This window comes from Somniosus microcephalus, chromosome 23 (assembly GCF_052327205.1).
Source record: "Somniosus microcephalus isolate GS21.2 chromosome 23, FLI_Smic_1.0, whole genome shotgun sequence".
NCBI classification, from domain to species: domain Eukaryota; kingdom Metazoa; phylum Chordata; class Chondrichthyes; order Squaliformes; family Somniosidae; genus Somniosus; species Somniosus microcephalus.
The window spans coordinates 11,293,315-11,317,260 of record NC_141009.1 but is presented as its reverse complement, the minus strand read 5'-3'; the positions used below and the strand labels follow the sequence as shown (position 1 = coordinate 11,317,260).

Here is a 23,946-nt window from a genome sequence, read left to right as displayed (position 1 = left end):
AACAGGCAAATAGAATACGGACCTATATCACTAAATCCTTACAGATAAATGAGAGGAAGTCTTCTTTAAACTGTGCAATGCTCTGACCAGCCTACAGCTTGTGTACTGTCTCCAGTCCTGGCCAATAGGAACTGTCTGTCCTTTATATCCACCGGTTTCCACTTCTATCCTATTCTTCAAACAAAAACCGTTTGTTAAACATTCAGCTCATTAATTGTCTCTCTGATAAGAGCATTCTCAACTCCCCCAACCGTTGTCTCCGCCCCTGCTCTCGCCCCCCCCAATGTCCACTGAAGGGATTACTTATCTTGCATTTTCCATTTCTGACAAAGTCAACTCCCGAAAGGTTCACCTGTCTTTCTTTTCCCCTTTCAGATGTTGACTGACCTATTGCTCCATGTCTACCATTTTCTTCTTAGGCGTCCACACTAAAAATGAGTTCTCAGGTGACTGATAAGTCCAATGCGGGACCTACAGTCTCTGTCACAGGTGGGGCAAACGGTGGTTGAAGGGGCGGGTGGGTGGGGTGTTTGGGTTGATGTGCGCTCCTTGCGCTGCTTGCGCTTGGCTTCCGCTTGCTACCGGTGAAGAGACTCGAGGTGTTCGGCACCGAACATCTCGAGTCTCTTCACCTTCCCGGATGCTTCTCCTCCACTTTGTGCAGTCTTGGGCCAGGGATTCCCAGGTGTCGGTGGGGATGTTACACTTTTTCAAGGAGGCTTTGAGGGTGTCCTTGAAGCGTTTCCTCTGCCCACCTGGGGCTTCTTTCCATGTTGGAGCTCTGAGTAGAGCGCTTGTTTTGGGAGTCTTGTATCGGGTATGCGGACGATGTGACCCGTCCATCGGAGCTGATCGAGCGTGGTCAAAGCTTCGATGCTGGGGATGTTGGCCTGAGCGAGAACACTGACGTTGGTGCACCTATCCTGCCAATGGATTTGCAGGATTTTGCGGAGGCAGCGTTGGTGGTACCTCTCCAGTGCTTTGAGGTGCCTGCTGTATGTGGTCCATCTCTCTGAGGCATACAGCAGGGCGGGTATCACTACTGCTCTGTAGACCATGAGCTTAGTGCCGGGTTTGAGGTCCTGGTCTTCAACACTCTCTTCCTCAGGTGACCGAAGGCTGCATTGGCACACTGAATATTTTATGCTTTCATTCAAGCCCTGGATTCAGTGCAGGAGGGAGCCACAAGATTGGTCAAGGATTGAGTTCAGAGGAAGGAATGGAGAAACTCAGGCTCTGAAAGACCGAGAAGGATATATGGAAATGGTACTGAAAAGGCACCACTTCAATTTCCACAGCTGCCTTCCGCTTGTGAGCTAAGAGCATGTGTTTGAGAAACCTCAAATTTCCATTTCCTGCCTGCTGTTTCTTGGTGAGGATTTCCAAACTCGTCTTTCACCTTCACCTTTCTCGGCAACGTGGCAAGAGTGCTTTCGGAAATCTGTTTGGCTGCATTTCCGTCAGGTGTCTCCTCCGAGGCGGGCTCTAAGGGTTTAGTGGAGGGCACATGGACCCGACACCTAGCGGCGGGAAGAGGATTATAACCACTTAACTGCTTGTTAACAGGTTGTTAACAGGCAGTTAACAGGCTTTTTCCAATTTTGACACTTCTACTGCAGACTTCCCGATGTCCGGACATGACGCCAGGTAAGTGTGGCGTGTTGTGAGTCTGCTGTAATGTTTCTGCATTGATGACAGCTGCAGAAGTGGTGTGAAGGATCCAATGGTGCACTGGTGAGTTTCAAAGGCAAGGAAATGTTGGGAAATTCATTTTTAATGCATTTAGACTTTTCTGTAGGTAACAAGTTTTGAATTGTATGTGTAGTCCCACCTCATTGGGAGAACCTCTCTCGCCAGTGACAGATCGCTTCTGTAACCTCACCTGCAGCTGCCATCTGTTCTAGCCTCCTAAAAACCTACCTCTTTGACCGAGCTTCATGTCCGAATATCTCTTTACGTGGCTCGGTGTCAAACTTTCTCTGATTACGGTCCTGTGAAGCGCCTTGGAACGTTTTACTACATTAAAGGCGCTATATAAATGCATGTTGCTGTTGTTGTTTTCTGAATTGGCTGATCTTATGCAAGGAAACAATTGAAGTGAGACAATTGATCTCAGTGTCATGGGCTAGGCGTGGGCTTGGCAGGGGGGGGGTTTGGGAGGGTGGGGGTTGGTGGGGGGGCAAAATCATCCAGGGCGCTGATTGTCGTCAAAGAACTCCTGCTGCAAAATGTCCGTGTGTGGATAGAAACATAGAAACATAGAAGATAGGAGCAGGAGTGGGCCATTCGGCCCCTCAAGCCTGTTCTGCCATTTAATGAGATCATGGCTGATCATCCAAATTCAGTACCCTGTCCCTGCTTTCTCCCCATATCCCTTGATCCCTTTAGCCTTAAGAAATATATCTAACTCCTTCTTGAATATATTTAATAAGTTGGCCTGAACTGCCTTCTGTGGTAGAGAATTCCACAGGTTCCCCACTCTCTGGGTGAAGAAATTCCTCCTCATCTCAGTCCTAAATGGCTTACCCCTTACCCTAAGACTGTGACCCCTGGTTCTGGACTCCCCCGCCATCGGGGACATCCTTCCTGCATCTAGTCTGTCTAGCCCTGTTAGAATTTTATAAGTTTCAATGAGATCCCCTCTCATTCTTCTAAACTCCAGCGAATATAAGCCCAATCGACCCAATCTCTCTTCATACGTCATTCCTGCCATCCCAGGTATCAGTCTGGTGAATCTTCGCTGCACTCCCTCCATGGCAAGAACATCCTTCCTCAGATAAGGCGACCAAAACTGCACACAATACTCAAGATGTGGTCTCACCAAGGCCCTGTACAACTGCAGCAAGACATCCTTGCTCCTGTACTCGAATCCTCTCGCTATGAAGGCCAACATACCATTTGGATATTGGGTGAGGACAGTATTGGGACTCCCTCACAGCCAGAGGGTACATTCAGATGGGCTGAAATGTCAAGAAAGACCAAGGAACATAGAAACAGGAGGAAGCCATTCAGCCCCTCAAGCCTGGTCCGTCATTCAATTAGATCACGGCTGATCTGTGACTTAACTCCATCTACCCGCCTTAAATCCGTAACCCTAATACCCTTACCTAACAAAAATCTATCGATCTCAGTTTTGAAATTTTTAATTGACCCTCAGCCTCAACCGCCTTTTTGGGGGAGAGAGTTCCAGATTTCCACTACCCTTTGTGTGAAGAAATGCTTCCTGACATCACCCCTGAATGGCCTAGCTCTCGTTTTAAGGCCATGCCCCCTTGTTCTGGCTGAAGTGGCAGAGGGAGGTGCAGCAAGTGGAACCCAGAGGGAGTCAATACCTGGCAGAGGAGAGAATTAGAGGAAGAATCATTTAAAAAAGCCACCAATCGACTGTTGACATCACAGGCCTAAAGGACGGCGTCATTGTAATTTTTTTGTTTTGTGTGTGTGTGTTGTGTTATTTTTTTCGGGAGATGGTTTCGAAAATACCAGGAATCACAACAGTAATAAAACGCTCCCGGGGGTGGGAGGGGGTGCGGGGGGCGCGAGGGGGTGGAATAAGCAAAGGGCATAAAGGTGCTGATGTTTTTGGAATACCCAAAAGGAAGGGAAATGAATTCTCTGGAATATCTAACTGGACGACTCTCCAAAGTTTGCAGTGTTTCCTGTTGCTGTTATGCGATTTTCAGCAAATATAAATTTCAGTTGTTGCCCTTATACAGCAGATGTTGCTCCTATAGCTCTCCCCAATTGGTCCCTTGTGACAGTTGCTATTGATTTTTTGCCTTGGACTGCGTGGCCAGATTAACACTGGTGATAAATGGCTAAGGATTCATTTGCACTTAATTGACAATTTGGTGAACCTGTTTTAAAATCCTTGGGTTTGGGCCCGAGAATGGAGTATTCACGGGTAATTTATGGCCTGATCAATAAGACTTGGCCTAACATCTATAGTCGCAGTGAGGAGGCAGGGGAGCTGTCAAATTCCAGTCAGGACTTATTGTTGCCAAGGCTTTCACTACACGGTGGTGATTCCTGCTTAGCAACAGAGGGCAGTAGAGTCTCGGAGACAGGACTGAAAGGAAGGGAGACAAATCTTGGGTTGTTGCATTCACCTGCTACTCTAAGTGACCGATTGAAATGCGATGGACTAAAAGGCAACGTCATACAATCCTTCAAGACCTAACTATCCCACAATTTCTGAATTCAATTTTTTTTAAAACTGCAAATGCTGGAAATCCAAAATAATATTTTTTTTAAATGCTGGGGAGACCCAGTACCTGTAAAGAATACTGGTAGGATAGTGCGGCAGGGTAGTGCAGTGGTTCTGTTACTGGACTAATAATCCAGAGAATGTGAGCTCAGATCTCAGTTTGAGAATTTGAATGCGGTTTACAACAACAGCTTGCATTTATCCGGCGCCTTTAATGTAGTAAACGTCCCAAGGCGCTTCACGGGAGCGATCATCAAACAGAATCGGACACCGGGCCACGTAAGGAGATGTTCGGGCAGACGACCAAAAGCTTGGTCAAAGAGGTAGATTTCAAGGAGCATCTTTAAGGAGGAGAGAGAGAGAGAGAGAGAGAGGCGGAGAGGTTTAGGGAGGGAATTCCAGAGCTTAGGGCCTCAGGCAGCTGAAGACACGGCCGCCAGTGGTGGAGCGATTAAAATCGGGGATGCGCAAGAGGCTCTTTTATAACAAAAAAGCTGGTATCAGTACAAAGTGACCATGAAGCTGTCGGATTGTTGTAAAAACCCAACTGGTTCACTCGTGCCCTTTAGGGAAGGAAACCTGCCGTCCTTAACCCGGTCTGGGCCTACACGGGACACCAGTCCCACGCCAACGGGGTTGACTCTGAACTGCCCTCTGAAGTGGCCCAGTGAGCCACTCAGTTGTATTAAACTCAGGCCAACTAGGGATGGGGCCCTGCCAGCGACGCCCACATCCCGAGAATGAATAATAAAAAAAGAATAAAAACGCTATGGGTGTGACCCTTCATTAAAATTGAAAACTGAAAGATAAGCAAGCCTCTTATTAGGATTCAAAAGGGGGGAGAAACAACAGATACTGCAATCAGAGACAGGAATCGAATGGTTGAATGACTTGCAAACTGCTTAACAGATTCTTACCTTTAATAGAAGAATATTTAAAAAATCAACTCAAGGAGACAATGGAAAGCATTAAAAGAATAAGAGAACATACAAATAGATAAGACGAGGCCCACCCAAGAATAAAGGTAAGAAAATCGTTTTCTATTGAACAGTTTCCCATGGTCATTGGCAGGGAAGGATGTCAAGGCCTTGGAGAGGGTGCAGAGGGGATTTACCAGAATGGTTTCAGGGATGAGGTGACTTCAGTTATGTGGGTAGACTGGAGAAGCTGGGATTCTTCTCCTTTAGAGCAGAGAAGGTTAAGGGGAGATTAATAGGGGCGTTCAAAATTATGAAGGGTTTTGATGGAGGAAATAAGTACCAGCTGCTTCCATTGGCAGGAGGGTTAGTAAGCAGAGGACACAGATTTACCCTCCTTTGCTCCACATCCCTCGATACTGTTACCCAACAAAAATCTATTGATTTTAGTCTCGCTTGGCAAACTGCAGATTCTGAGAGATTTTCCAAGCATTGTTCATGTGCCAGGTTGCATCACTGGCTGTTTATTCTCATGCTTCTTTTCCAATGTATCTCACTGCGTTGAAATTAAGACTCATTGGGGGGAGAAATTTGCTTGGTTAGCGCCTCCTGTTAGCGCCGGGGGGGGGGGGGGCGGCACTAACGGGACGCTAAGGGGTTAGCGATCAGGCGCGGCGAATGCAGCGACACCTGCAAAATTAATTTCTGGTTTAGTGCTGGTGCTACCTCTCACCGCCTGGGCCTCGAGCACCTCGCAGATCATGACGTTATCAAGTGCGCAGCGCCCCGTTACCGCCCCGGATGTGAAATTGGCTCCCGCCCCCCCCCCACCCCCCTGCTGTATCGCCGGCCCGTGAACAACGGCAGGAAGAGGAGTCGTCGTCAACTCAGCTGGGCCGCTGGGGGAGCACACTATTTAAAGGAAAGGGTTTTCAGGTTGGCCGACCTTTAATATTTCCACCAGTCCAGTTCCTGCTGAATGTTTTGGGCCGCTTCATTGCTACAAGATGTCCAAGCCCTTCACTTTGTGAGAGTGTTTGGGGCTGTGATGGCAGTCGCGCAGGTCGCCTGGCAACACAGACCTGCTGACAAGTGGGTTGTGAAGCATCACTGGCCCTTCCCTTTAAGCGGGGGAAGCAGCCTCTGATGCCATTAACGACGCGCTCCAAATTGTTCAGTGCTCTGCTGCTACCGTGCCGCTCCTGGACTTTAGTGTCCCAGGAGAAGTGGTTAGTGCTTGATTTAGCGCTCCGCTTCCCTCTTGGAGCGCTAAAGCGGAATTTCCCGTCAGGAGAAAATCATTATCGCCTGACGCTACTTTTCAAAAGTTAGCGCCCCCAACCGGGGCGATACCCAATATTGTGCTGTCTCTGTAGTGTATGTACCTTTAAGACAGAACTACTTTTACAGCTCCTGTATACTGTAGTACCGGCAGTGACCACACCTGTATATAAGCCTTGCGCATGCCTCTGTACCCCCCAGTCTTGAGACTACCCTCCTCCAGTAAATACCTGTTGATTGTTAAGTTACAGCACCCGTGTGGTTATTGAAAAACATCATACTCTCAGAATCACGGATCTAACAGTGGCGACGAGTGTCGATTCGAATCTACCTGCAACTCTGCATTTCCCTTCGAGGATTCGCTCCGGGAGGGCGGTGGAAGAAAGTCGAGGCCAGAAACACGGGCGTCGACCACGAGCAACCGCCCAGTCGTCCGGCAGAGAGTGAACATCGCAGGGGAGGCTGTGGAGAGCCGGGCTTGGTTCCCCAGCCAGGACGATCAGCAAGAGACTGACGACAGGTACAGCGCAGACCCTTCCCGGACAGCGGCGGCAGGAGCCGACCGACGGCGGAGACAAAGCCGAGCAGCGTCGACAGGGTAAGACAGAGGGTGAAGCGCACAGGGTGCAGCCGGGGGTTGAAAACCAAGCGGCGTCAAGAGAAAAAAAAAGGGAGAGAGAGAGGGTAAAGCAACAGCCGGGTTCAGGACCGAGCGGCGGAAACGAAAAAAAACAAAAAAAAACCGCGCAGAGCACGGCCAGGGCTCAAGGGCTGAACAGTGTCCGTGGGGAGAAGAAGGGAGAGCGCGGGAGATGCCATTGAGCTGCGGAGAAGAAGGAAGAGCGCGGGAGATGCCATTTTTAGAAGCCACAGCGGAGAAGAAGGGCGAGCGCGGGAAGGAAGGAAAGCGCGGGAGACGCCATTTTGTGCCAGCGGAGAAGAAGGGGAAGCGCGGGAGACGCCATTTTTGACAGTTAAATCACACCCAGGGATGCCGAAGAGTGGCAGTATCTCTACGTTCGACAATGAAGTCGAAGATTGGGCGACATATGTGGAATGTATTGAGGTGTACTGCAGGGCGAATGAAGTGCCAGATGCTAGGAAAGCACTGGTTTTGTTAAATTCCATGGGTGCGAAAACTTATGGGTTACTGCGAAACCTAATAACCCCAGAGAAGCCGGTGAACAAGAATTTCGAAAGCATAGTAGAAATCCTGCAGGACCACTTAAACCCCACACCGCTGCTGATAGCAGAACGATTTAAGTTCCATAAAAGGAACCAACACAAAGACGAAAGCAATGCTGAGTACTTAACGGAACTGCGCAAGCTATCGAAACACTGCCAGTTTGGAGCAGGACTAGCAGATACGTTAAGGGACAAGTTTGTGTGTGGGCTGCAAAGTGAAGGAACCCAGAAACGGCTTCGATCAGAAAAGGATCTTACGCTGGACAAGGCTTTCAGTATGGCAGTATCACATGAAGCAGCTGCAAGGGGCGCTACAGAGATACAACGGAGACTGCAAGAATATGGCACCGATGAAATGTCCTATGGAACAGGGAAGTGCTATCGCTGCAGCAGAACAACACATGACCAGAAGGATTGTTGGTTCAAGGACCAAGTGTGCAGACAGTGTGGGAAAGCAGGACACATAGCAAGAGTCTGCAGGTCTGGGAAGAAAACCAACAGTAAGAAATCTCCACAGGAGAAGTACAAAAAGGTACACCAGGTGATGGACAGTAGTTCAGACGAACAGAAAAGTGACACAGACTCCGGAAGCAAGGAGCTGGGTTGTCTGAAACTACATAAGGTGACCAAAATGGAGGATCACCAGACTATCTGGGTTACACTCAAGATAGACGGAGTCCAAGTGAAAATGGAATTGGACACAGGATCAGCCCTAACAGTCATAAACCAAAGGGACTATAAGCGGCTATTTTCACATATACCCATGAAAGCTACAGAGATTGTCTTGAAGACGTACACGGGGCAAAAAGTCTACCCCAAAGGAAAAATGAGGGTGAAAGTGATATATAAAGGCCAGGAAATACCTAAAATGGATATATATGTATTGCCAGATGGAGGACCACCACTGCTAGGATCTGAATGGATCCGGAAGATACAATTAGATTGGCATTCCATACAGGCACTGAAGGTTGAGGCCAAAAAGGATGACGACGTCACACCTGGACGACTGTCAAAAATGCTAACTGATGCAAAAGAAGTGTTCCAGGAGGGACTCGGAACACTAAAAGGCATAACAGCAACGATTAAAATAGAGGAAAATGCAAGCCCAAAGTTTCTTAAGGCCAGACCAGTGCCTTATGCGATCAGACCAGCTGTCGAAGCAGAGCTGGAAGGGTTGGAACGTTCAGGAGTACTGTCCAAAGTAGACTGGAGCGAGTGGGCTACACCCATCATTCCTGTAATGAAGAGGTCGTTGAGTAATACGCCTGGGGAACCAAAGAAGGTCCGCATCTGTGGGGATTTTAAGGTGACAGTGAACCCAGCCCTTCACACGGTACAATATCCGCTTCCACGAATTGAGGATATTTTCGCCTTGCTATCTGGAGGTAAACGCTTCACCAAAATTGATCTAGCCCAGGCGTACTTGCAAATGGAGGTAGAAGAAGCTTCGAAACAATACCTTACGATTAACACTCATAAAGGTCTCTATCAATACAACTGGCTGGTGTTCGGGGTAGCATCGGCTCCGGCTATTTGGCAAAGGGCAATGGATCAAGTCCTGCAAGGGATTCCAGGGACCCAGTGTTATTTGGACGACATCTTGGTCACGGGCGAAAATGACAGTGATCACCTCGCCAACTTGGAGAAGGTGCTCACCAGATTAAAGGAGTATGGGCTACGAGCTAATCGCCACAAGTGTGAGTTTTTCCAGAAACAGATCTCGTATTGTGGCCACGTCATCGATGAAGAGGGGTTACATAAGTCCCCTGAAAAGATTGAGGCAGTAGTCAAGGCTCCAGCACCGGAAAATGTGTCACAACTGAGGTCGTTCCTCGGGCTGGTAAACTACTACCACAAGTTCTTACCAAATTTGTCAATGGTATTACACCCACTGAACACCCTACTGCAAACAGGGGTACCATGGAAGTGGAATGACGAACATAGACGAGCTTTCCAGAAGTGTAAAGAATTGATCACATCAAAAGAGGTGTTGGCCCATTTCAACCCAGCACTACCAATTCGTTTGGCATGTGATGCATCACCCTATGGTATTGGAGCGGTGCTGTCACACAAATTCCCAGACGGGTTGGAGAGGCCAGTAGCCTTTGCGTCTCGGTCACTAACCTCAGCCGAGCGCAACTACGCCCAGATTGACAGGGAGGCCCTCAGCCTAGTATGGGGAGTAAAAAAATTCAACCACTATCTGCATGGGCAGAAGTTCACCTTGCTGACTGACCACCAACCACTTGTCTCCATCTTTAATCCTAAGAAGGGCGTTCCAGTGATGACTGCACAACGGTTACAAAGATGGTCCCTGTTTCTAGGGGCGAATCAATATGAAATAGAATATAAAGGCACGAAACAGCATGGAAACGCTGATGGGCTATCACGCCTGCCTACGGTGGAGGAAGCACCAGCAGTGGACCCTATCGAGATATTTTATTTGTCAATAATTGAACGATTGCCAGTAACGAACGTGGATATAGAGAAGGAGACCCGCAATGATCCGACGCTGTCTCGGGTATATGATTTGACGGTGAGGGGATGGCCAACACATGGCGACTCACTGTTGCCAGCATTCTCATCCAGAAGAGAACAGCTGTCAGTATGCCAGGGGACAGTGATGTGTGGATCCAGAGTGGTGATTCCACCCAAGTTAAGGGAGAGAGTGCTAAATGAGCTACATGAAGGTCATCTGGGGGGAGTGAAAATGAAAAGCCTTGCTAGGGCTTATGTGTGGTGGCCGGGAATCGATCAACAAATCGAAGACCTAACCAAGAGCTGCTCAGGATGCCAGAAGTTCCAAAATGCACCACCACATGCCCCTCTACACCCATGGGAGTGGCCCTCCTCTCCATGGCAACGGGTGCATATTGATTTCGCTGGTCCATTCATGGACTCAATGTTCTTAATAGCAGTGGATGCTCATTCGAAGTGGCCTGAGGTGATAAAAATGCCCTCAACCACTACAGAAAAAACGATTGCAGTCCTACGGACCATATTTGCCAGAAACGGCTTGCCAGAGCAGATTTGCTCTGATAATGGACCACAGTTTGTGTCCGAAGAGTTTCGAAAATTTATGAGAAGGAATGGGGTAAGGCATTACACATCCGCCCCGTATCATCCAGCCACAAATGGATTGGCTGAGAGGTTCGTACAAACCTTTAAGAAGGCGATAAAGGCCATGTGGACGATGAAATTCCACTACAGCATAAGGTGGACAATTTCTTATTAGCCTACTGAAACGCGACACATGCAGTTACCAACCAGACCCCGGCCATGATGTTCTTTAACCGAAGGTTGAGTTCTCGTCTGGACTTGCTCAGACCAAATGTGCGAAGAAATGTTGAGGATAAACAATTCCAGCACATCAATGAGAAGCCGACAAGGAGCTTCAATGTAGGACAACCAGTCTTGGCCCGTGACTACTGAACAGAGAAATGGCAACCCGGAACGATATGCACAAGGCAGGGGCCATTAATGTACACAGTGGATGTCGGGGAGAACGTTGTGAGACGCCACATCGCTCAGATCTTAGCGTCACAGGAACGAGTCAACCCCATGTCTCGAGTGCCTGGGGATGAACCCGACATACCGGTAGCATCTACCTCAGAACCAGTAGCAGTGGAAACCGATGAACTACCCGATGAAAAGGGGCCAGAATCGCCTCCGCACCAAGAACAAGAACCTCAGGAAAGGCGCTATCCCGAAAGGATCAGGAAGCCGCCCCAAAGACTGAATCTATAAATGGACTATTGTTGTTTAATGTACATGTTAAAGTGTTAATTGTTATTTGAGTATTAGAGGTACTACTAATCTAAAAGGGGAGGAATTGTAGTGTATGTACCTTTAAGACAGAACTACTTTTACAGCTCCTGTATACTGTAGTACCAGCAGTGACCACACCTGTATATAAGCCTTGCGCATGCCTCTGTACCCCCCAGTCTTGAGACTACCCTCCTCCAGTAAATACCTGTTGATTGTTAAGTTACAGCATCCGTGTGGTTATTGAAAAACATCATACTCTCAGAATCACGGATCTAATAGTCTCCTATTCAACTTGTTGTTTCCCGGGAGTTCAAAGCTGTGAAATTCCTCATCTCCGAGTCTCTCCTCTCCTCCGATGGTCCACAGCCTTTTAAAACCCAAGCTACCTATCACCTAATTGTCACTTCTTAGCTCATCTCATCTTTTTTCTTACTCCTCGAACTCGCTGGTCCCCTGCGCTATGGACCATGGCCTTTTGTCAAGACTTCTCAATAAAAATAAATTCCGGTAGAGTTCTGCTTATAAGGGTAGAAATGATAGTGAGAGAAACTTCTTTACCCAGAGAGCAGGGACAATGTGGAACTCGCTACCACAGGGAGTAGTTGAGGTGAATAGTATAGATACATTTAAGGGGAAGCTAGATAAGTACCTGAGGGAAGAAAGGAATAGAAGGATATGCTGATGGGGTGAGATGAAGAGGGTGGGAGGAGGCTCGTGTGGAGCATAAACACCAGCATAGACCAGTTGGGCCGAATGGCCTGTTACAGTGCTGTACTTTCGATGTAATTCTATGTAATTATTGTATCAACATTTAACACACTCGTATCAAATTTCTCTCTCGGATATTTTAACGGAGGCATTAACTCGCTTTTGACGGGTTAAGCTCCAAATTCTAAGATTATTTTATGACTGTCACGGGCAGCGCTGTTTGTTATGCAGGACTCATGTGGCAGATTACACAGTACAATCCTGAAGGCGCATTTTCAAGACGTGCAGCAACACTGGCACAAGGAGTCTAACATCACTCCTCGATGGGGCAGCATGTTGTTTGTCAGGGTAATTCGTTCTGTTTACATGGTTCCTGTAACTATTTGAGATTCTACACCACTAAACACTGACTCTTCAAATCATCAACACAGCTTGTCCTGCTCTCGGGTATCAGCTCCTCTGCTACGCTAAGTGTTCAGTTTACAATATCCATGTCCAGGTGTTGGGGCTGTAATATATACAAGACATACAGTGCTAGGCTCAAGGCCATTGTCATCTCTCACACAATCAAAGGTTTCTTCACAATCGCCAATTTTTAATGTCATATATCTGGAAGATTTTTGATCTCTTTGAAGATTACTTTTGATGAAAGAAAGTGCCTGACCACTATACCAACCTACTGGAATCAATTTAACTCCAAACACACGTCATCCAGCAAAAACCGTTACAATATAACACCATACATTACAATATAACACCATACACACCATTACAATATAACACCATACACACCATTACAATATAACACCATACACACCATTACAATATAACACCATACACACCATTACAATACAACACCATACACACCATTACAATATAACACCATACACACCATTACAATATAACACCATACACACCATTACAATATAACACCATACACACCATTACAATATAACACCATACACACCATTACAATATAACACCATACACGCCATTACAATATAACACCATGTGGTAAACCACTGTTATACCTGTCTGTGTCTGTATGTGTATTCCACTAGGTACAGGTCTGGACATGCCTCGGCTGACTCCTCCCACTATTCCAGGTATATAAGTGACTACCTCCCAGTCCCTTAGTATTCTGGACGGGTCGACCACTCGAGACAAGACCTTCATTCTTTAGTTAATAAAAGCCTGATTGTTACTCGCTCAACCTCAGTCTTTTGAGTAATTGATGGCGCATCACACCATACACACCGTTACAATATAACACCATACACACCGTTACAATATAACACCATACACACCGTTACAATATAACACCATACACACCGTTACAATATAACACCATACACACATTACAATATAACACCATACACACCATTACAATATAACACCATACACACCGTTACAATATAACACCATACACACCATTACAATATAACACCATACACACCGTTACAATATAACACCATACACACCATTACAATATAACACCATACACACCGTTACAATATAACACCATACACACCATTACAATATAACACCATACACACCATTACAATATAACACCATACACACCATTACAATATAACACCATACACACCGTTACAATACAACACCATACACACTGTTACAATATAACACCATACACACCGTTACAATATAACACCATACACAATGTTACAATATAACACCATACACACCATTACAATATAACACCATACACACCGTTACAATACAACACCATACACACTGTTACAATATAACACCATACACACCATTACAATATAACACCATATACACCGTTACAATATAACACCATACACAATGTTACAATATAACACCATACACACCATTACAATATAACACCATACACACTGTTGCAATATAACATCACACACACCATTACAATATATCACACAAACACCACCCAGCACAAACCATTACAATCCAATACCACTCATGGTGTCAGCCGTGGCTCAGTGGGTAGCACTCTTGCCTTTGAAGTCAAAAGGTTGTATGTTCAAGTCCCACTCCAGAGACTTGAGGACAGAAATCCAGGTTGACACGCCAGTGCAGTACTGAGGGAGTGCTGCATTGTCAGAGGTGCCGTCTCTCAGATGAGACCTGAAACCGAGGCCCCATCTGCTCCCTCATGGCACTATTTTGAAGAAGAGCAGGGGAGTTCTCCTTGGTGTCCTGGCCAATATTTATCCCTCAGTCAACATCACAACAAAACAGATTATCACATTGCTGTTTGTGGGAGCTTGCTGTGTGCAAATTGGCTGCTGCGTTTCCCACATTACAACAGAGACTACACTTCAAAAGTACTTAATTGGCTGTAAAGTTCTGGGGGGCGTTTTGTGGCCGTGAAAGGCGCTATATAAATGCAAGTCTTTCTTTCTTTACACCATTACAATATAACACCACACACCTTTATCATCACAGCAAGGCCAATATTTACTTCACACTGACCGCTATGAGGTAGTTGAAGGGAATGTGTGCAAACAAGTCATTGGTCCCCGGAGACGGACGTCATGTGCTGCAGTGTCACACCATTCCTTAAAAGAAAAGAGCTCCTGAAATATTTCTAGCTGGGCAAGATTCGTCAGTTCACAAAGAATGTTAAATGCATTATCAACTGAGTTGTGTCTTTATGCTTTGAAAGTACAACCGTGACCTAAACTCACTTTAAGTAAACAACACATTTTAAATAAGATGTCCCTAAGATTTTTTAAAAATTCTTCTAACTTTTTGTTTAAACACTGAATATTTCCCTGTTCTAAAGACAAATGCAATGATGATTGATTCCTCCCTTCAGTTCTACATTTCTTCCCCTCACTACTGGGACCTCAGTTTGAATACAGGCCACTGATGGGCTTCTCTCACCGACTGCAGTTGATTGAGTTTCTGGCACTGCCAACCTAACTCAATAACGCTTTGAGTCTCGTTCATCAGACTTTGCTGACGTTAGGAGCTAGTATGAAAGTCTCAGCTGGCAGGGCTCGGTGAATGGAGGGGGTCACACAGGTGAAGAAAGGCAGGTGGAGCTTGGCTGGACTAGAAGTCAGAATAATGAGGGATCCAGGCCTCTTGCTCACTGTGTGGTACCTGATCCAGGAGTGCTTTCTTCCGGAGTGGAATGTTCAACCTTCACCTTAATGGGCAAACAGAAGGCTAATTTGTTAAGGTTACAATCCATTGTGCACTTTCGCCCACAGAATTAGAGTTACTGGATTCCCTTTGTTCGGGAAGCAGAGAGTTCATCCTGGCCCGCTTGTGAATTTTGCAGCAAATTCAGTTACAACCAGAAGATAAACAAAGCAACTGGACTAATCCCGATGTAATGAGTTTGGAAATCCCACTGTGTAAATCAGTGCAAAGGTTAATACAGGCACATTGTTTCGAAGTCAGTAGCACAGTGACATTATTGGATGTTAAACCCTCTTGTGTCACTTGCTGAAACCTCAGGATTCCAGGTGGGGAAGGAAACGAAATAAAGGAAGACCCTTCTGTTCCTGCAGATGGTGGCTCGAATCTGCTGTCACTGGGTTTTTAGTTCTGCTGAACGTGTCTTGCAGATTGAACACTGTTGCACAGGCCTTGTCACAACGGTAAAACCATGGTGGGGAAGGAGCAGGGGTTGACTGGACTCCTCTCTGTCTTATACGGCCAGCTCCTGATACATGCCTCGTTAAAGATCCGTGAATGGGCGTCGGAGGCTTTCCTCGGCCGCAGTGCTTCTCAGGGTTGGGTTGACAGGAAATGAACCAAACAGAGGCGGCTGGAGGCAGCTATTTTTTTCTTCGTAGAGTTAGAAGTGAAAGTTGATAAAATGCACGTCCATGTTGATAGATAACACCAAGCATCAGCCGAGGCTGGAGCCCCCACTACTGGGCAGAAAGAAACAAGAATGTTAACTGGCACACCGCCTGGATGCTACCTTGAGTAAAACGTTAAAGAAAGAATTAGTATTTTTTTATAAGAACGTAAGAAATAGGAGCAGGAGTCGGCCATACGGCCCCTCGAGCCTGCGCCGCCATTCAGTAAGATCATGGCTGATCATCGACCTCAACTCCACTTTCCTGCCCAATCCCCATATCCCTCGATTCCCCTAGAGTCCAAAAAATCTATCGATCTTTGTCTTGAATATACTCAACGACTGAGCCTCCACAGCCCTCTGGGGTAGAGAATTCCAAAGAGTCACCACCCTCTGAGTGAAGAAATTTCTCCTCATCTCAGTCCTAAATGGCTGACCCCTTATTCTGAGACTATGACCCCTGGTTCTAGACTCTCCAGCCAGAGGAAGCAGCCTCTCAGCATCTACCCTGTCGAGCTCTCTAAGTATTTTATACGTTTCAATGCGATCACCTCTCATTCTTCTAAACTCCAGAGAATATAAGCCCGTTATAGCACCTTTCACATTCACAGGATGTCCCAGAACGCTGTAGAACCAATAAGTTACTCTTTGAAGTATCACAGTTATTATGTTGTCAAATGCAGTGGCCTATTCCCACATAGCAAGGTTCCACAAACAGTGAATGAGATCAAAGACCAACTAACAACTTCTGATGGTGATGGTGATGGTTGAGGGATGAAGATTGGCCAGGAGACCAGGAGAACGTCCTGCCATACCTGCCTACATCATAGTGACTGCACTTGAAAACTAATTCATTGGCTGGGATGTGGGACAATTCCTGAAGACAGGATAAGGTGCTATACGAATGCAAATTATTTCTTCTATCACTTGTTACAAATAATTTTAATCAAAGTTAGAAAAGATATGGAGACATTTAGGATATTATAGCAAAATACTGCGGATGCTGGAAATCTGAAATAACAACAGAAAGTGCTGGAAACACTCAGCAGGTCAGGCAGCATCGAGGAGAGAGAAACAGCGTCAACGTTTCGGGTCGAACCCTTCGTTAGTGAGCTATGAGAAGGGGTGAAGTTTGCTAATTGGAAAGAGGAACAACATAAGACCATTAGACAAGATTGAGCAAGAAAGGCCTGTCAATCTATCTAGACCATACACAATTCATAGATGCAACCATTGACATAGAAACATAGAAACATAGAAGATAGGAGCAGGAGTAGGCCATTTGGCCCCTCGAGCCTGTTCCGCCATTCAATGAGATCATGGCTGATCATCCAAATTCAGTACCCTGTCCCTGCCTTCTCCCCATATCCCTTGATCCCTTTAGCCTTAAGGAATATATCTAACTCCTTCTTGAATATATTTAACGAATTGGCCTCAACTGCCTTGTGTGGTAGAGAATTCCATAGGTTCACCACCCTCTGGGTGAAGAAATTCCTCCTCATCTCAGTCCTAAATGGCTTACCCCTTATCCTTAGACTGTGACCCCTGGTTCTGGACTCCCCCGCCATCGGGAACATCCTTCCTGCATCTAGTCTGTTCAGTCCTGCCAGAATTTTATAAGTTTCAATGAGATCCCCTCTCATTCTTCTAAACTCCAGCGAGTACAAGCCCAATCGACCCAATCTCTCCTCATACGTCATTCCTGCCATCCCAGGTATCAGTCTGGTGACATGGGTTATGTCCTCCTCTTCTCCAAATCAAGGGCAGTTGTGGTTTTTTGGGGAGGAGCAAGTCCCAGCTATTTACAGATGGTTGCACCTCTGATACAATCCACCCTCTACCCCATCTATTGAACCTACTGAGGGGAAAATTCTGTTTAAGTTCACCGTGACCCACCAAGGTTACCAAGCAAAACTCCAGAACATTTCACGATAGCAAAATACTGCAGATGCTGGAAATCCGAAATAACAACAGAAAACGCTGGAAAAACTCAGCAGGCCAGGCAGCATCCGTGGAGAGAGAAACAGAGTTAACGTTTCAATATACATTTTTATTATTCTTTTATCCCCAATTTTTGTTTGGCCTTTTTTCTTCCCTCCCACATGGCACCTGTCCTTCATTCTGCCAGCGCAATTCACACCCCATCTAGAGCCATCCTTTGTTCCTTAAACTGTCCCATTACCACCTCCTCTCGCCTTGAATATCTCTTAATGTCTCTCAATGTCTCTCAAGCTCTCCTGCTTTCTATCCCATCACTGACCTTCCCTTTTGTTCTTTCATCCCCTCCCCCTTTTCCCAGCCCCTAACTTGCTTCACAATCTATTCCTTTTCCTGCTTTTTTCCAGTTCTGACGAAAGGTCATCGACCTGAAACGTTAACTCTGTTTCTCTCTCCACAGATGCAGCCCTGGCCTGCTGAGTTTTTCCAGCGTTTTCTGTTGTTATTCCAGAACATTTCATCCTTTTTCACCTCTCCGCTATTTAAACTGGCCTGGCTGCTGGTCTCCATACAAATACGACCCTTCTCCACCTTCCTGTCAGGCAGCACTGAAAGAATCAGTTCCTGTGATGAATTTTGTCTCGTCCATACCCAGCCATATAACCTTCAAACTCATTCCCAAGCAGATATTTACCCATACGAAGGAACTGCGCGACTGAAGTTTTATAATCACGACAGGAATCAGCGGGTGAATGAGAAGTTTTTTTTGTGTTGAGCCTGAAGTGGAGAATTGTGTTTCATTGTTACCCGCAAGCTAACTGTAGCTTAAGGAGGAAACTATCAACTGAATCTCCATCCCAGTTATACAAAATACAGCGGGTTTTTGGAACAAGTCACACACCATCCTGACTTGGAAGTATATCGCCGATCCTTCATCGTCGCTGGGTCAAAATCCTGGAACTCGCTCCCTGACAGCACTGTGGGAGCACCTTCACCACACGGACTGCAGCAGTTCAAGAAGGCGGCTCACCACCACCTTCTCAAGGGCAACTAGGGGATGGGCAATCAATGCCGGCCTTGTCAGCGACGCCCACATTCCAAGAATGACATTTAAAAAAAATCATAGAATGCTTTAGCACAAGTGGCTAGTGTGGCACAGACATTACTATAATTGAAAAGGAATTGTATAAGTATTCGGGGAAAAAAATATAAAAGGATACGGGGCAAAGGCAGGGAAATCGGATTACATGAGCCAGCTCCAGTGGAAGGGCTAGCATCAGCACGATGGGCTGAATGGCCTCCTTCATTATTGTACTTTCTATGATTCTAAGCCAATGTTTCAACAGGCCCCCTGTAGCATCTGTTCTTCAAATTATACAAACAAATCTCAAATATATTTTATAATGATTCCCTTTTTTCTACCTAATATATTCCAAAAGCCACCAGTAATGAATCATTTGCTCTGCTGGCAGACAAATGAAAGATAATGGCCCTTATTTTGCGGCCCCTACGGGTGCGTACGAGGTGCGTCCACCCCCGAAAGGGCCGCGCAAGTTCCGGGTTTTTCCCGCGCAAAGTGCATGCGCTAAAACCCGGAGCTTGTGATCTGTCAAAAATCTTCTTGACAGATCATCCGCATCGCCGGGAAAAAGGCGTCCGCGGGCGGAGAGCTGGGCTATTTACCTCTTCCCAGCGAATACCCGTGAAATTCTTATGCTCGGTAAAAGTAGACGAAAGGCCTGCTTTTACCAGCGTAAGAGTTTAAATGAACAAAAAATTAATTTTCTTCAATCATTTAAACATTAAAAAACCTGTACAAGTTCATTTTTAGCCCCTTTAAAACATTTAAAATTATTTTTCAAACAAGTACATTTTTGTTTAAAATATTTAATTAAATGGCATTTTAACTAATTTTAAATATGTAATGTGTTTTTTAAAATTTATTTGATGTGTAGATGTATTTTTGGGGTTATTCCCATTCATGCTTATGGGGTTTCTGTACATACGGAATCTCCGTAAGTATGAATGGGGATTCCCTTCTGTCATTCGTTGGGCCAGCCCACGTGATGCCTGGGGCGCTTGTGAATCGCCTGTGCCCTTAGGATACATGGACCTCTACGCATGTCTATGCATAGAGGCCCAGGAGCACGAGTCTCTGTGGATCCAGGATCATCAGGTAGGTTCGTAGATACTTTGCCAGTCGGAGGTATTCACTGCAAATTCAGATCCATTATGTGGTTTGCAAACAACAGCTGCATGCAACAAAATCCAACATCAGCCTCCGACAGTAGAGATTGTTAATCCCAGTCCCCAAGTACATTCCTGGTCAATAATAAGTACAGCAAAACTTGCGATGGGACAGGTGCTCTGTGAGCCCCTTGCCTACATCTTCAACAGCTCAATTGATTCAGGAATGACTCCATTAGACTCGAAAGGAGCTCACGGAGTTCCCATTTTCCAGGGGAATGGGCCAAACAATGGCATTTAACCTAGACAAATAACGTGTCATGCATGTTGACAGGACCATTCCATGGCAAATGGAATAAAATGTGGGGAAATGTGAAGTTACCCACTTTGGTAGGAGAAATAGAAAAGTAGAGTATTTTTTAAATGGTGAGAGATTGAGAAATGTTGGTGTTCAGAGGGACCTGGGTGTCCTTGTACAAGAATTACTGAAAGTTAACATGCAGGTACAGCAAGCAATTAAGAAAGGTATGTTGGCCTTTATTACAAGAGGATTTGAGTATAAGAGTAAAGACGTCTTACTGCAATTATATAGGGCCCTGGTGAGACCACACCTGGAGTATAGTGTACAGTTTTGGTCTCCTTACCTAAGGAAGGATATACTTGACATGGAGGGAGTGCGATGAAGGTTCACCAGACTGATTCCTGGGATGGGTGGATTGTCCTATGAGGAGAAATTGAGTAGACTAGGCCTATATTCTCTAGAGTTTAGAAGAATGAGAGGTGATCTCATTGAAACATACAAAATTTTTACAGGGCTTGACAGGGTAGATGCAAGGAGGATGTTTCCCCTGGCTGGGGAATCTAGAACCAGGGGTCACAGTCTCAGAATAAGGGGTCGGCCATTTAGGACTGAGATGAGGAGAAATTTCTTCACTCAGAGGGTGATGAATCTTTGGAATTCTCTACCCCAGAGTGCTGTGGATGCTTAGTCATTGAGTATATTCAAGACAGAGATCAATAAATTTTTGGATATAAAGGGAATTGAGGAATATGGGGAAAGTGTCGGAAGGTGGAGGTGAGGTAGAAGATCAGCCATGATCTTATTGAATGGCGGAGCAGGCTCGAAGGGCCAAATGGCCTACTCCTGCTCCTATTTCTTATGTTCTTATGGCCTTATCACAGAATACACTTGACATGAATCAGTCATTCATGAGTGAAAGACTTATGAAATAATACTGAGCGGCCTGCAGGTGGCGCTGTCCAGGGAGAGTATAAATACTCGGGCACGGGCCCAGCTTGCGCAGGACATTCTTAACAGGAACTAGTGAAGGACACAACTAGACCTCCATGTTGTAAAACAGTTGATTAAAGCTTTGTTTAACGCTTAGACCAAGTGCCTAGTAGTTTTCTTACGACAACACTTATCAGTTAGGTGGAATGATACTGAAAGCGGTTGCAAGAGAAAAAGTTCCAGGTGTTACTGTGCACAGGTTACTGAAGGTTCCTGACTAATACAGAGACACAGTAGCTAAAGCCAACAGGGTATTGGGTTGTAGTAACAGAACCAGTCTGTCATTATACAGGTCGTTGGTTAGAATCTTTTAACGCAGCGAGTGGTTGTGAGCTGGAATGCGCTGCTTGAAAGGGTGGCGGAAGCAGATTCAATAGTAACATTCAAATAGGAATCGGATCAATACTTCAAAAGAAGAACATCTGCAGGGCGACGGGGAAAGAGGGGTGCTGGCGGGGGGGATTAATTTGATGGCTCTTTCAATCAGCCGACACAGGCACGAGGGGCCGAATGGCCTCCTTTGGTGTTGTACGATTCTATGATATTTGTTTACATTATTGCGTGTGTTGAAGTGAAACGGGCCCAAACTCACTGTCTAGGTGCTCACAAGACGAATGTTCGCTTAGATGAGGTATTGGAGGGCTGCCAGATGCCAACAATAAGTCAGAGCCTTTGGGGATGGGGTGGGAGGGTGGCAGGGGGGAAGTCTATATCAGGCTCAGGCCACTGGAAGCTCCTACATCTGCGAATCATGCAGAACATTACAAGTAAGTGGTTTTATTTACATGCATGAATAATGGAGCATTTAAATTATTTAAAATGATCTTCAAATAAATTAATAATTATACTTCAGCTGACACCTTTTATTTTTCGTAAAAGACGAAGAGACCTGAAAGCATTTCTAGCTCTTGATCAAACTCACTGGTTCTCTATGGCCGGTGATTCTGATCCTCAGAATCTTACAGTACAGAAGGGGGCCATTCGGCCCATCGTGCCTGTGCCGGCTCTTTGAAAGAGCTCGCCAATTAGTCCCACTCCCCTGCATGGGAGACTGGTCAAGAAGGTAAGAGCCCATGGGATCCAAGGCAATTTGGCACATTGGATCCAAAATTGGCTTAGTGGCAGGAGGCAGAGGGTGATGGTCGAAGGTTGTTTTTGTGACTAGAAGCCTGTGTCCAGTGGTGTACCACAGAGATCTGTACTGGGTCCTTTGCTGTTTGTAGTGTACATTAATGATTTAGATATGAATGTAGGAGGCATGATCAGTAAGTTCGCAGATGACATGAAAATTGGTGGAGTGGTAAATAGCGAGGAGGGAAGCCTCAGGCTACAGGATAATATAGACGGGTTGGTCAGATGGGCAGAACAGTGGCAAATGGAATTTAACCCTGAAAAGTGTGAGGTGATGCATTTTGGGAGGACTAACAAGGCAAGGGAATACACAATGAATGGTAGGACCCTAGGAAGGACAGAGGATCAGAGGGACCTTGGTGTGCATGTACATAGATCCCTGAAGGCAGCAGGACAAGTAGATAAGGTGGTTAAAAAGGCATATGGGATACTTGCCTTCATTAGCCGAGGCATAGAATATAAGAGCAGGGAGGTTATGATGGAGCTGTATAAAACGCTAGTTAGGCCACAGCTGGAATACTGTGTGCAGTTCTGGTCACCACACTATAGGAAAGATGTGATTGCATTGGAGAGGGTGCAGAGGAGATTCACCAGGATGTTACCTGGGCTGGAGCTCTTCAGCTATGAAGAGAAACTGGACAGGCTGGGGTTGTTTTCCTTAGAGCAGAGAAGGCTGAGGGGGGACCTGATTGAGGTCATAGAGTCATAGTCATAGAGTTATACAGCACAGAAAGAGGCCCTTCGGCCCATCGCGTCCACGCCAGCTATCAAGCCCTATCTAATCTAATCCCATTTTCCAGCATTTGGTCCATAGCCTTGTATGCTATGGCATTTCAAGTGCTCATCCAAATGCTTCTTGAATGTTGTGAGGGTTCCTGCCTCTACCACCCTTTCAGGCAGTGAGTTAAAATTATGAGGGGCATAGATAGGGTAGATAGAAAGGAACTTTTCCCCTTAGTAGAGGGGTCAATAACGAGGGGGCATAGTTTCAAGGTAAGGGGCAGGAGGTTTAGAGGGGATTTGAGGAAAAACTTTTTCACCCAGTGGGTGGTTGGAATCTGGAACTCACTGCCTGAAAGGGTGGTAGAGGCTGGAACCCTCACAACATTCAAGAAGCATTTAGATGAGCACTTGAAACGCTATAGCATACAAGGCTACGGACCAAGTACTGGAAAATGGGATTAGAATAGATAGGGCTTGATGGCCGGCGCGGACACGATGGGCTGAAGGGCCTCTTTCTGTGCTGCATAACTCTATGGGGGAAAAATTCAGTATCGCCCCGTTTGGGGCACCATTATCGGCCGTGCGCAAAGTTTAGCGCCTGGCGCTAATTATCGCCTCCGACGGCAAACTTGGCTTTTATTGCCCCTGGAGGTGATTGGAGCGCTAAATCAGGCGCTTCACACCTGTCTTAAGGCGCAAAGGCCAAGGAGCGAGGCGTTACCTCAGCGCGCTGGCGAAGCAAGGAAGGGCAAATCAAAATAAACCTGCAAAGTGCTGCTCAGTACCC

The 23,946-nt window shown here is 46.1% G+C and overlaps 1 protein-coding gene across 1 annotated transcript in view; it reads right to left on the bottom strand.

Annotated features, from left to right (window-relative positions):
- Positions 1 to 1,285: 1,285 nt before the first annotated feature.
- Positions 1,286 to 23,946, bottom strand: part of LOC147101645 (LIM/homeobox protein Lhx3-like) — a 161,318-nt gene continuing 138,657 nt past the window's right edge. Inside the window, exon 7 of the mRNA XM_085965138.1 lies at positions 1,286 to 1,520. Within this exon, the coding sequence (XP_085821264.1) occupies positions 1,286 to 1,520 (235 nt within the window). The remainder of the gene's footprint in view (positions 1,521 to 23,946) is intronic.